This window comes from Rhipicephalus microplus, unplaced genomic scaffold (genome assembly GCF_043290135.1).
Source record: "Rhipicephalus microplus isolate Deutch F79 unplaced genomic scaffold, USDA_Rmic scaffold_14, whole genome shotgun sequence".
In the NCBI taxonomy this organism is placed as follows: domain Eukaryota; kingdom Metazoa; phylum Arthropoda; class Arachnida; order Ixodida; family Ixodidae; genus Rhipicephalus; species Rhipicephalus microplus.
This window is the reverse complement of record NW_027464587.1, coordinates 33,101,663-33,114,870: the sequence shown is the minus strand read 5'-3', so window position 1 is coordinate 33,114,870 and position 13,208 is coordinate 33,101,663. Positions and strand designations below refer to the sequence as shown.

General features: G+C 45.9%; 1 protein-coding gene across 1 annotated transcript in view; it reads right to left on the bottom strand.

Moving 5' to 3' along the window:
- LOC119180815 (uncharacterized) overlaps positions 1-13,208 on the bottom strand; it is a 318,155-nt gene that overhangs the window by 117,142 nt on the left and 187,805 nt on the right. The window contains exons 6-7 of the mRNA XM_037431955.2: positions 8,395-8,571; positions 3,176-3,263 (exon numbers count right to left, since the gene is read on the bottom strand). Of these exons, the coding sequence (XP_037287852.2) occupies positions 3,176-3,263; positions 8,395-8,571 (265 nt within the window). The remainder of the gene's footprint in view (positions 1-3,175; positions 3,264-8,394; positions 8,572-13,208) is intronic.

Here is a 13,208-nt window from a genome sequence, read left to right as displayed (position 1 = left end):
TTGGAGGCACGGTACGGGATCGAAGCTCCAAGGGCATCGAATGCTGACCGAAGGTGTTTGAAGGGCACAGCACTCTCAGCACTCTCCACCAAATTGTTAAGCGGTTTATTGACGGACACTCAGCGATGATTCACGACAGCGACAGTCAATGCGGGGATCGACTCTCTGCACGAGCTGCTCTTCTTCTTAAGAAAAAGGGCGACCCACTAGAAGGCGCTGAAGAGGATGACCCACTGTTCAAAGGCTTTACCACACTATATATTTATATATATATATGGTCAAGGTCGTCGAAGTTCGCTAAGAAATTCTTCGCATTTAAAATGCTACACCTTCAACTATTTCACTGCGGACTTTTTGGACGAGAGTGAAGATCAGAACAATCAAATGTACGAGGTAATGCCACGCCTTCTTCTGAATCTTCACTAGTAGAGTTTCTAAACGCGAAAGCATTTCTCAGATAGATAGATGGACGCGCTCAAAGTCGCCGAAATTCTCATATACCGCGTGTTTGAAGATATCACATGAAGGAGGCATCCGCACTCTACCTGCGTTGTTTCCTTTTATTTTGGCAGAAGGCATTTTGAGATGTGCACAAACAATAATTACGGCAGTAAATGAATCAATTAAACAGTAATCTATCTATCTATCTATCTATCTATCTATCTATCTATCTATCTATCTATCTATCTATCTATCTATCTATCTATCTATCTATCTATCTATATATCTATCTATCTATCTATCTATCTATCTATCTATCTATCTATCTATCTATCTATCTATCTATCTATCTATCTATCTATCTATCTATCTATCTATCTATCTATCTATCCGCCAACGATATTTAGCTCTCCTGGCCGTTTAGATAACGGTATTGATACCAAACTTGGTATGGCATAACGTGACCATATGAAGAACATATTTGACAAGTTATAATATGAATATCATGATACGTATATCATGGATGTCTTGATTTACATTTCATGGCCCGGCAGCTCTTGCGGTGGTTTCGTTCGCATGGCATGATGCAAAACTTGTATGGTATGACGTGATTGCATGGCGAACACAAGCAACAGTTCCTAACATGAAAATCATGACATGCGTGTCATGTAACAACATGATTACCTGCCAAGCTTATGATGCGCTCGCGGCCGTTTCACTAGCGTCACATACACCAAATTTGGTATTACGGTACGTGAATTAATGACGAAGGTATGAGACTGGTGCAAACAGGATAAACATGAGGTGCGTGTCATATATTATTACATTGGCTACATGCTACGCTAATGATGCGCCCGCGGCCGTTTCCCTAGCTACACGTATGCCAAATTTGGTATTACGTGACCACAATGGATGACGAAAGTATGTGGCTGGTGCAAACATAATGATCACGAGATGCGTGCCATGTGAGAACATGGCTACATGCCACAGTCAAGGCGACAATACATTTTGACGTGACATGGTGCGTGTGCTCCCCGGCGTTCATTTCGTCGCGTCACGCCGGCGTTGCCACGCCAGGCGCCGGTCCTGCCATACACTCGCAGGCGCGCGCCGCGCTGCGTTGCTTTGACGCATGCTCGTTTCAGCACGTCCAGCGTCCCTCCATCACGAAAAGAGGGAGACGCAGTGTTGTCTGGGTAACGCATCGGTGCCAAATGCAGCGCACCGCATTTCGCGCCAGTTGTCATCAGGCCGTGCCGACGGACCCTGGTCGCGCCGGTAGTGCCTGGCGTAAGACTATAGAGTGCTCGCGTTTTGCTAACGAAGCGTCGCTGTGCGCAGCGTGCGCGTGCGTCATCGCTACATTGGAGTATATATATGGCCTTTCATGACGTGCTCGCGGCCGTTTCGCTAGCTTCACATATACTAAATTTAGTGTCACGTGACGCGAACAGATGACGAAGGTATGCGACACATCAAAACATGATAATCATGACACGGAAGTCATCAACATTTACCTCCAGCTCGTAACGTTGAGCTGATTTCAAATTGACATATCACCATTTCTCAATCGTGCTTCGCATATCATTGATTCTGACTGCACGTGGGATCTGCCAACTTTTACGTTGCGCTGAGAGAGACGAGGCGAAAATTAGCCTAGTGTAGAAAAGCAATATTTTATCGAAAAATATCATTGTATTATTCTTTCTGCCAGCTCTCTCGACTTGGTCAATTATCAGAAGGTAATTGCTATTAAATTCTGGAAGTTTTACCACTGGTAGCACCACACGACTTCGTTAAGCTGATCATACCCAGCACGTAATGACGCTCCTTTCATTCTCTCTCGGGCCGTTTGCCGGAACTTGTGTGCGACACCTTAAAAACACGGCATTTTAGAGGGTATGATTTTAATTTCAACATAACTTGTTTAAATGAATAACTGACGAACTGAAAGCTGTAATAAACATGCAAGAACTATTCAAAGTGCCCTTAATTCTTTAGTGTGACATCTTTCCTTCAGTAAGTTTCCCTGTTTTGTTTCCGAAGTGTTAAATCTATATCATGAAGTCGAGGTGCAGCAAAGAGCAGCGTAAAATCAGAACAACGCGATCCGCTACTGTAGCGCGCTGGTGTAGTTGATCTACCCGAGCTCGTAAAATGTGCTCAAGTCACTCTACGCAATTATTTGCAGAATCACAGCTATATCGAGTGGCATTGAACATTCGAACTTCCCAAACATGTAAACACTTTGGAAGAAGTGGCACAATTACACGAAGAGATCCTGTGAGAGAAATGGAAAATTTATTCACAGGCACGGAGACAAAATGTTTACGTCGGCATCCTAAGACTTAATATTTTTTCTTAGCTTTTATAAGCTAACGACCTTCCGATAAATCAAGAAACCAGTCATTAAAAGATGCCGTAGTCCTAGCAGACTTGAACAAAGCGGTCGTGCCATTGTGTCTTCCTCATCAGTGTGTGCTACCGCTACTACACCATTTGATGCAATCTACCAACTAGCACAAAACGTCAGGTTTACAGGAAATGATTTTCCGGAAATGTTACTGCAGGGGAATTTCAGCGATGCTTGTGCGAGAAAATGCGCTTCACTATAGTTAATATTGGGCGCATTCAAGCGATTCAGAGAAGAAATAAAAGTCATGGAAGTCCTTTTCGGCAATGCACTGTTCCCTCACTTCTTTACGATACTGGGGCACTACGACGTTGCGCTTACCTTAAGCAGGTAACTGCCAATTCCATGCTGGCGAAAGCCTTTTCGCACGGCGAGCAGCGACAGGAAGCACACCCTAGTTCCTGGAATTCTGAAAAAAAAATAAGGTGTCAGCATTGTTTAGCCTCGCGAAGATGCTTTGTATGGAATGCACAGTATCTTGTTATATATTTATGGGACTTCAAACATTAGTTTCATCAACTTTGTGCGGTTACAATATTTCTGTGCATTGACGCAGGGCGACTTGTTATCTGCAATGTGCTGCACTGAACTTAAGGTGAGGAGCCTGATTGTTGTTCCAGTGCTCTCAATCAGTTAAACGCAGAAAATTTCTCATCCACCAACATTGCTGTGGTCTGGTGCATATGGCGCTTGAGTACTGACCCGAAGGTCACGGTATAGAATTCCGACAGCAGCAGCCGCATTTTGATGCAGGCAGTATGCGTGCGTTAAAGAAGTCGAAGTCATCGAAACAGAATATGTCATCTCCTTCAGCCTTTCATAATCGTAGTGCGGTTTTGGGACGCTCAACCTAAGCGATTGCCATTGTTATCTAAATTTCGTTCACCTTCAAAAACACCCCAAAGTCAAAACTATATATAACCCACACACTCTATCACAGCGTCATTCTAGCCAACCTCATCTGTAAGTTTGGATGCAGCGCGAGAAGAGAAGGGACTCAGACGAGTGCTGCTCGCAATTAAAAAGTTTTCTTTGAATAACATATGAATATGAAAGAAATGAAACACAAAAATAACCCTTTCTTACTAAAGGAAACTATGTGAGAATGCGGAGCAGCGCTGGTGTTCACTTGTGTTTCCATTTGTAAGTTTCGAGGCAAGTTTCATTCGTGTGTGGAGCTGTATATATGTTGCATAGCGCTTATGTTACCCTCCCCCCCCCCCCCCCCCAGTTTTTGTGTATTAACGCGATAGCGTTAGAGAGTTCGTATCGCAGAAATCCCCCCGTCGGCGTTGGACCCGTTGGTTGTGAGTGAAAAATAGTCTGTGCGTCTGTGAGCGAAAAAGCGTGTTAGAGAGATCCCTGCGGGAGGCCGCTACGTGTCCACGCGTGGGCACGCAATCACACTGAGAAAGCCGCGCATTCCAAGAAAAGGAAAAGTGCTCAAGGTCATGAGGCGCGGTATTCTTTTTTTTTTATTGTCCCTGCCACCCCTCCCTGCTTAGATACGAGCGCTTTCGTTTGGACGAGAGGAGAGATGGTGCAACTGCAGCGTGCAACAAACTTTTGTAACCCCACTCGTACTGGACGGATTTCTGAAATTTTTGCGGCGATGAATTCCTGGGTCAGTAAGTTTTTCTATTGAATTCATTCCATGGTTACTTGAAAAAGTGTTTTAGGGCCTCTTTAACGCGTTTTGCTCGGCAGGTGTCACGACGAAAACGAGCCCATTCAGCGATTTGTAGGCGCATTTGGGAAGCCTCAAACTACGTCGAATAAGGTCAGGATAGTGCAGCCATCGCCGCTAAAAACACAAAAGAACTTTCAAACAGCTTTAAAAATGGACAACTATGTCCATCTAGTAGAAAACAAATCATGCCTTTCCAGAGGCGTTGATCAAGCAAACAGCAAAGGCCAGATAATGTGCTGCTATCTTTGAGGCATTGTGAGACTCTTTATGACCTCCGAGATGGCGAGCGCACGGCCTGTATCTCGGAAGTCATGCGACCCTTGCTTTAGATCAAAAACCTGCATTTACCGTTCACCCGCGCGCGCAGGTACGATCTACTGTGTGCGTGTGTGTATGGAACAAAACATAATATTAAGTATGCACTTAGCGGTTGAAGGGCGCACTAGGGGCCGGGTTTCGCTATCGCGTTCGACTCTTGAAGGCGAAGCTTAAAGCTCGTCCAATTTTTACCATGCGTGTGCTACAAGTGAACATCTAGTGTGGCTAGGAGAATGCGACGCAGCCAGCGCACACATAAGTATATACGAACACACAGCTGTGGTTGAGAGATAATCTGGAGAGAAGCGGAGGCAGCACTCCGCCGCTTCCCCCATTCCACGTCCTCTCAATCACGTGAGGAGAGGCGGAGAGTTGACGTATGCACAGTGGCCGAGCTGACGCTCGCCGAGGGATGAACACAGCCCCGAGAAAAAGCTTATTCGCATTTAAAAACGCATCAAATTTGCACAAAAGTTATAAAATTCGAGAAACGTGTGTTGCGGCTATTTGGTAAGACATTCGGGAAACTTCAACTGTGCTTGCGACAGTACACCAGAACAGAACACCGGACGATCTGAATTCGTCGAGTAGTCTTCTATTCTGGTTTTCCCTCTCTAGCACACTTGAAGTTTTCAAGTTTTCAAATTCAATAGGACAATTTACTTAGCGTATCACCCAATGAAAATCGTGCTGAGAAGATGGGCGAATTGTTTGTCCGTAAGATACATCCATGCCACACTGACGCACGCATCATGCGTTTAATGTGTAATGCTCCTATCGCTTTGCTAGTTAGCTAGAAACTATGCTTCGACGAAATCTCTGTGTTGGCAAGAACGGCCCTTGTCTGTGCCTCTTCTGAATTCTTCTGCCTTGGTCGTTCTCGCACTGTACACGAACATTCTGCCTTAACAACTTAAACCGCTTTCAATACTACTGAAAACCCCGCCACGGTGGTCTAGTGGCTAAGGTACTCGGCTGCTGACCCGCAGGTCGCGGGATCGAATCCCGGCTGTGGCGGCTGCATTTCCGATGGAGGCGGAAATGGTGTAGGCCCGTGTACTCAGATTTGGGTGCACGTTAAAGAACCCCTGGTGGTCGAAATTTCCGGAGCCCTCCACTACGGCGTCTCTCATAATCATATTGTGGTTTTGGGACGTTAAACCCAACAAATCAATCAATACTACTGAAAGGTAGTCCGACTGTGCATTTTAATTAGGACGTTCTCGTTCGCAATGATGCCTACTTGACACATTAGGGTAGTTATTTTTTGCATAATGCACATGCTTGTTTCCAAGCTTGTCATAGCAACACAAGCATGCTAGTTCAGCTGACGCACCTCACACCAGTAACCAAGTTTATTCGTGCATCAGTCTAAAAGGGCCTGGTTGCTTCTCTTCCGAGGACGATAAAAAGTTGCGGAGTGGTGTGGGCCAGGCCACTGCTAGAAGGGGTAGCGACAACCGGAAAACCGTTATTCACAGTAGGTAATTATACATGCTGCAGTGATCTAGCCACTTAGCTGCGAACTGACATGATAACTACCGTAACGTGGTTTATTCCAGCGTGTCACGATGTCACCCAACATGTCTTGTTTGGGAAAGCGAGATAGACACATGAAGCGGACACGATGTGACGTAAAAACACGCAACCTTTCTTTTACACTCAAGAACATAAATATTATACACAAAACACTAAAAATATTAAGAAACAACTAGGCGTCCCCAAAACACAGCAGGTAAGTCCTAACATGGCTACGTTCCACGCGCAGTCACGCTCTGACTAACGTCTCTAGGGCTAACAGCATGCAAGGCGTCGGTCGCTGACACCCGAGCGTCGCTCACCGCGTTCATGCTGTGGTTCCTGCAAGTGTGAAAAGGGCACTCCGTCAGCGAGGCGACGTACAAGAAGTCTTCACCATTCGGTGATGGAGCTCGTGGTTCCGGAAGGAACTTCAGGCCCCACCAAGACTACTCTGGCCCGTGCGCCGTCGACGTGGCAGACGGGTGTCTGCTATCCCGAGATCGCTCGAGGTCGGTGGCGTGACGCTGACCTGTACCGGTTGCTCACTGCAGCACCCGCAAGCTGGACGACCGGAACCAGAAAGACGGCAGCTCGCCGAGGTTGAAACTGGGGCGGCTTTCGTCGCGTTGCAGTTCTCGGGCAGAACTCGGACTGCCTCAACTATCCGCCATCTTGTCCTTGGTCCACGCGCGCTTTTTCTCAGCACGCGCCCGCCTTATAAATCCCGCGTGCACTGGCGCCCTTCTTCGTCGTCTTCCCTATTTTTTTTTTGCCTTTTCGTTTTATGCAGTTCTTTCTTCTTTCTCTACTTTTGTCATGTTCCTTGTGATCACTGACACAGTGTCATGACAATATTCTTCAAGTTGTTCTCATATATGTGCACTTCTCAAAAACTTATTTTTTGTTGTACACTGTTTAAAAATGACAACGATGGCGTATAGAGATACACAGAAGTAAAAGAGACTAGGCGCAAACTTGTTTTCGTCTTTACGACTTTTTCGTCTTTGCCTTTAAAATAGCGCATAATTCAAACACAGACATGAACCAACTAGCCCCAATTATCGCCTTGTATGCTCGAAGACAGTGGACATATCTCTCCAAAATATTTGTTTACTAAAACATTTGTCCCGGCCAATAGTAAAGCAATCATGCGCCAGTTTCGGCATTTTTCAAAATACCGGACTTAATCCACCTATAAGTGAAATTAAAACGTCTTTATTTAGTCAAGTAACACCGATTATTTTCTATATCGCTTGAGTTTTATGGTAACTATTCGTATTTATGGTTTGCTCATACCATCATCCCACCAGCATGAAGCCTTCCCTACGGCTTCTGGCAAACTTTTTGACGCTAGTAACTGCTATCTTTTAAGGTCATATTTTTACCATAGGTACATGAGGGGGGGGGGGCAGAGATGGCAAGCACCTGCGAATTTATGTGACTGAAAACAAATGATAGCAAGAATACCGATACCAAACATTCCCATCACATCACCTCTGGCAGTATTCGCACATCACCTTCCTACTAGTGATTCATTCGACGTAATTATAATCTTCAATCACGCACATCACACGCTTTGTTCCGAAGGCCTATGTACGCTTTGTTTAATCTATGTAGAACCCGAAATACCCCTCCCCCCAAAGAGGAATGCAAGCTCTCAATCCTGCCTACCACCAACAATCTTATCATTTTTGCGACGGGCCTACTACGTTCGACTGGCACAAAATCTCCGCCTGCAATGCAGACCTAAACAATTACGAAAGGATCCGTAATGCAGCAGATCAAAATTGTGAACTGTGGTTCGGATTTACCTTACTATCTATTTCATTTTTTCTTCTTTTTTCTTTTTTTGTGCTTTTCACCTCTCCTCAAGTATTGCCTTTGTTGCTGTAGAGTATATTAGAATAAAATTCAGTAATTGCAATGAGTTTCATGGCTTCGTTAGGAAGTGCTTCCCGACCTTCGAAGCTGCGCGCTACTCTACATAAAGGGTGTCGTCACGTGATGTTACCTGTAGTTCTTGATGAACGTGGCGCATCCGATGAGACGGTGCTCGGGACCAACGTGCTTCGGAGCAAGGCTCCAGGAAGCGAGTGCGCGAGCTCTCTCACGCCGCCTTGAGGCCACGGCACGCAGGAACCGTTGCAGACCTTCTTCTTGAACCTCCTCCCCTTCCTCATCCATTTCACTGCAAAAAGCAGAATACAAGAAAATAAGCAAATAACGCTGTCTACGTCAAACTCATGGTGAAAGACCTCACATAATATTCAAAACGTTCTTTGATATTGACACCGTCATTGCTCGCACAGCAGTGCTGTCCAAGGGAACTGCAACAGACGTCGTCAATCTGTGACACGCTGTCAAACATTTGAATGATCACCTTTTTTAAAGGTCATCTCTGGTAAATATTGTAGGTCAGTATATCTCATATAAATTCAATGGATATGTTTACTTGCAGGTTTCCGCCATTTACGCAAATTAAAGGCATAAGATTATCGCTGAAAGCTTTAAGCTATTTTATCGGTTGTCTTGAAACGCTCAGCTGGCTTGCTAGAACCATTGGCAACGTTTTGTGTGAGATTAAGCTTTTCAAGGCTTTGGAAGTGACAGGACCTAGGTGCTGTTGCCACTTCTGCCTGTGTGCTGTCAATCGCGTGTGTTTGGCCAGTGCATCCTTGTCTGAGTTTTGTGGGGATATGTGGTGTGCCCGCGAGTGATTTGCGGGCATTCCTCCGTACGGCGGTTCTTTTCCTGTCCCGTGCTCTGGTAACGGCGCGTGGCGATAAATGGCGCCACGCTTGGCAGTGGCGCGTGTTATCGGGGGCTACGAGAATCAGCCAGGCCAAGTCACGTGCGCGCCGGAAAGGGTCTCTCCTCTGTTGGCCATTGCCCGGTAAGCACGTGCTTTTCCTTCGTCCGCGTCCCCTTTGGGAATCGCCAGACTAGCCTGCCTGGGTGTCTAGGCATCCCCGGCGGGCGTGTTTACCCGAGTGTCAGCTTCGGTACTGTACGCTAAGCCAACAGCCGTGCCTAGTGGCTGAAGTGGTCGCACCACGCCAAGCCGCACTTGCCGATGGCCTACGCGGACGAGGTTTGCCCTAACTCTTGCGACCAGGCCCATTGGCCATCGTGAGAGTGCACAGCATAGCCGCAAGGGACCTTTTCCCGACCAGTGTCTCAAAGCTCACCGTTGCCAGCTGCGACGTGCTCGCAGTTTCTCCTCATCGTGAACGTCCGCGTGCGGGAGCTTTTGCTCCCCACGTCCCGGGAGCGGACGTTGTACTGCTGTTTGGGGTGCCGCCAAAGGTAATCAAAATCAACTCTAAATTATTAAAGAACACTACAGCACTCTCTAGCGAATTTTGGTACCTTATATTTAACCAATCTTTAAACACAGGAACCTTGCCAGATGATTGGAAGAAAGCTAAAATAGTCCCCATTTTTAAAGCAGGCCGCCGCGAAAGCCCCGCTAGCTACCGCCCGATTAGCTTAACTAGTGTTCCATCTGAAATACTTGAGCGTGTTATAGCATCAACTCGTATGACCTACCTAGAATCATTCAGTTATTTCTACCCTTTTCAACATGGTTTCCGAAAGTATCTTTCCTGCGAAACACAACTGACTGAACTTACTAATGACATACTACTGCGAATGGATGATCACGTACAAATAGATGCAATTTTCTTAGATTTCTCCAAGGCCTTCGATCGCGTACCCCACTAGCATCTGCTCATCAATTTACCCGCTTTTGGTATCCCCCCAAACCTTATAAAATGGCTTGAGCATTTCTTATCGGCACGCGTTCAGTTTACCACTGCTAACAATTTCCAATCAACCCTTACCATTGTCACTTCCAGTGTTCCCCAGGGCGCCAGCTTATCACTTCTATTATTTCTTATATACGTGAATGACTTTCCTAGTAACATTAAATCACAGCTGCGCCTATTTGCAGACGACTACGTTCTTTATAACCTTCTTCACTTCCTTAACGACGCAATCACGCTACAACACGACCTTGACAACATTAGTTCATGGGGCGAAAAATGGCATATGCCCCTAAACCTCACCTAATGCAAGGTCATATCCTTCACACGTAAACACAACACCTCACATGAAACCTACTGCATTAATTCGGTTCCCATTGATCATACGCGCACTTACAAGTATCCAGGAGCTCATCTGACATGAACACTATCATGGGTGAAACACATTGAAACCATGACGAACATGAATGCATGACGAACACAAGCCATCACTGCATAACGAACACAAGCGACATACGCTAACATAAAATAATGACATGCGTGTGATGTAACAACATGACTACATGCCACACTTATGATGCGCTCGTGGCCGTTTCACTGCCTTCGCATATACCAAATTTGGTATTCTGGTACGTGAATGGATGACGAAGGTATGTGACTGGTGCAAATATGATAATCATGACAGGCGTGTCATCTAGCAACATGACTACATGCCAGACTTATGATGCGCTTGCGGCCATTTTGCTACCTTCGCATATACAAAATTTTGTATTACGGTACGTGAATAGATGGCGAAGGTGTTTGACTGATGCAAACATGATAATCATGGCACGCGTGTAATGTAAAAACTTGAGTACATACCGCGCTCACAATGCGCTCGCGGCCGTTTCGCTAGCTACACTTATACCAAATTTGGTTTTATGGGACGTGAATGGATGACGAAGGTATCTGACTGGTGCAAACATGATAATCGTGAGATGCGTGTCATGAGAAAACACGACTACATGCCACACTCAAGGCGTCAATCCACTTCGACGTATCCCGGCGCACACTTTGTTTCGTCGCGTCACGCCGGCGATGCCACGCGAGGTGCCGATCTGCCCGCCATATGCTCGTAGGTGCGCGCCGCACTGCGTTGCTTCGACGCATGCGCGCTTGCGCTCGCCTGGCATTCCTTCATGAGGAAGCGCCGACGGACACTGGTAGCGCCGGTCGGGCCTGGCGTCAGATTACAGAGTGCTCCCTATTTGCTAGTGTAGCGTCGCTACGAAGGTAAATGACACATCTGAACATGATCATCATTATCACAAAGAAGTCATGTACGGCTTAGTTTACCTCCGCCTCTTAACACTGTGCTGATTTTAAAGTGACATGTCAGCCTTCCTCATTCGTGCTTCGCATATGATCGATTCACGCTGTACGTGGGATCTGGCAATTTTTTTACGGCAACTCAGCATTGTTGAAAAACCCGGTGTTGCATTGAAGGCGCACCGCGAAACAATCTTGGCAGAGTTGGCGCACACTGAAGTGCTCCTCCTCTTCAGTTTATGTCCTGGCTACGATTTCGTCTTTCCTCACGGCGAGAGTCCAGCTGGAGCCATATGCGTGCTTGTTTTGAACCTTTTGCATAATAAAGAATAGGACTGTCAGCCATTTGCAGGCACACGTGCAAAGAATGCGCCAATCACAGACGCGGATGGCCGAGATAATGAGAGGTAAGCGAAAGAGTGAGGAGGATGGCTCGAGAACAATGAGTGACGCTACCTTCAAAACTTGTTTCATCTAGGGACGTTACGCTGCGTCAGACTTGAGTGCCACCTGGCGGTTATCTTAGAAAACAAAAGGATGGCCTCTGACATAGCAAGCGCGTGGTGTGCGCGCACAATGTCGAAGGCCGTATTGTGTAGAATGCAAGGCGGTGGATAAATGCCACCACCATTTTGTCTTAAGAAAGCGTAGGAAGCGCCCGCTTTTTCGTGCATTGCACTGTCAGCGCAGCGTGATAAACGCTTTTGCCCTTAGAGTTACTTATCTATGCACCGAAAAACATTGACATGTCGCGCAATGTCTACATTTTTAATTGATTGATTGATTGATTGATTGATATGTGGGGTTTAACGTCTCAAAACCACCATTTGATTACACTCGCAAGGAGGCTGGCAGCCCTATTATATGCTCACTAAGAAAGGGCAGCGCAAAAACTCGGGAAAAAAAAGGACAGTAGAGACAGAGCACTGACTAACAACTGAAAGTTTATTCCCATCACCTGTGCATATATATGTGCCTAAAATGTGATTGAGAGGAGGTATAGAAGCAAGAAAAGAGGGCTGGTTTTGACCAGCGATAAAAACTTCAAACGATAAAATCTTCAAAGGAACTCGCGCAAGCGTGTTGAGTGAAATGCATCAGGTCATGAAAAGCAAATGACATAGAAAATCAAAGAAAGCCTCTAAGATGACTAATTTTAGCGTCAGACAAGGATATGAAAGGCCTGCTCACGCACTTTTCACCTGCTTCAAGAATGAAGAAAGCCTCAACAATCTCGCGCTCTATCTTATCCCTCCCCATTTTAAAAACCGAGTGCTATTAAAGTCAGGAGAGCAGCCACAAAGCCTGCAATGGGCAGCCAGAAAACCACTGGTCATATTGCGTACATTAAAATCATGCTCCTTCGCCATTTCATTAAAACACCTGCCACTTTGACCTATGTACTCAAGTTCACAACTTAAGGGAAACCTATAAACTACATTGGAAATATAATCTGTGAACCTGTTCTTGTGTTTGGTTGTGCACTCAGGGCGTTTTCCTCTGTAGGCCATGCCACATAACCTCGAGAGTTTGTAGGGCGCGGACAATACAACTTGCGCGTCATGCTTCGATGCAATTCTCTTCAAGTTATGCGAGAATTTGTGAACATAAGGGATAACTTGCACATGCTTTTTTTTCTACAATCTTTTCGTTTAGTTAGATTGCGTTTCATGTTCCGTAGCAGGGTCTCACACACCACAGAAATTAATTCAGGAGGGTAACCCGCCTGCTTCAATCTGGTAACCTGTGCATT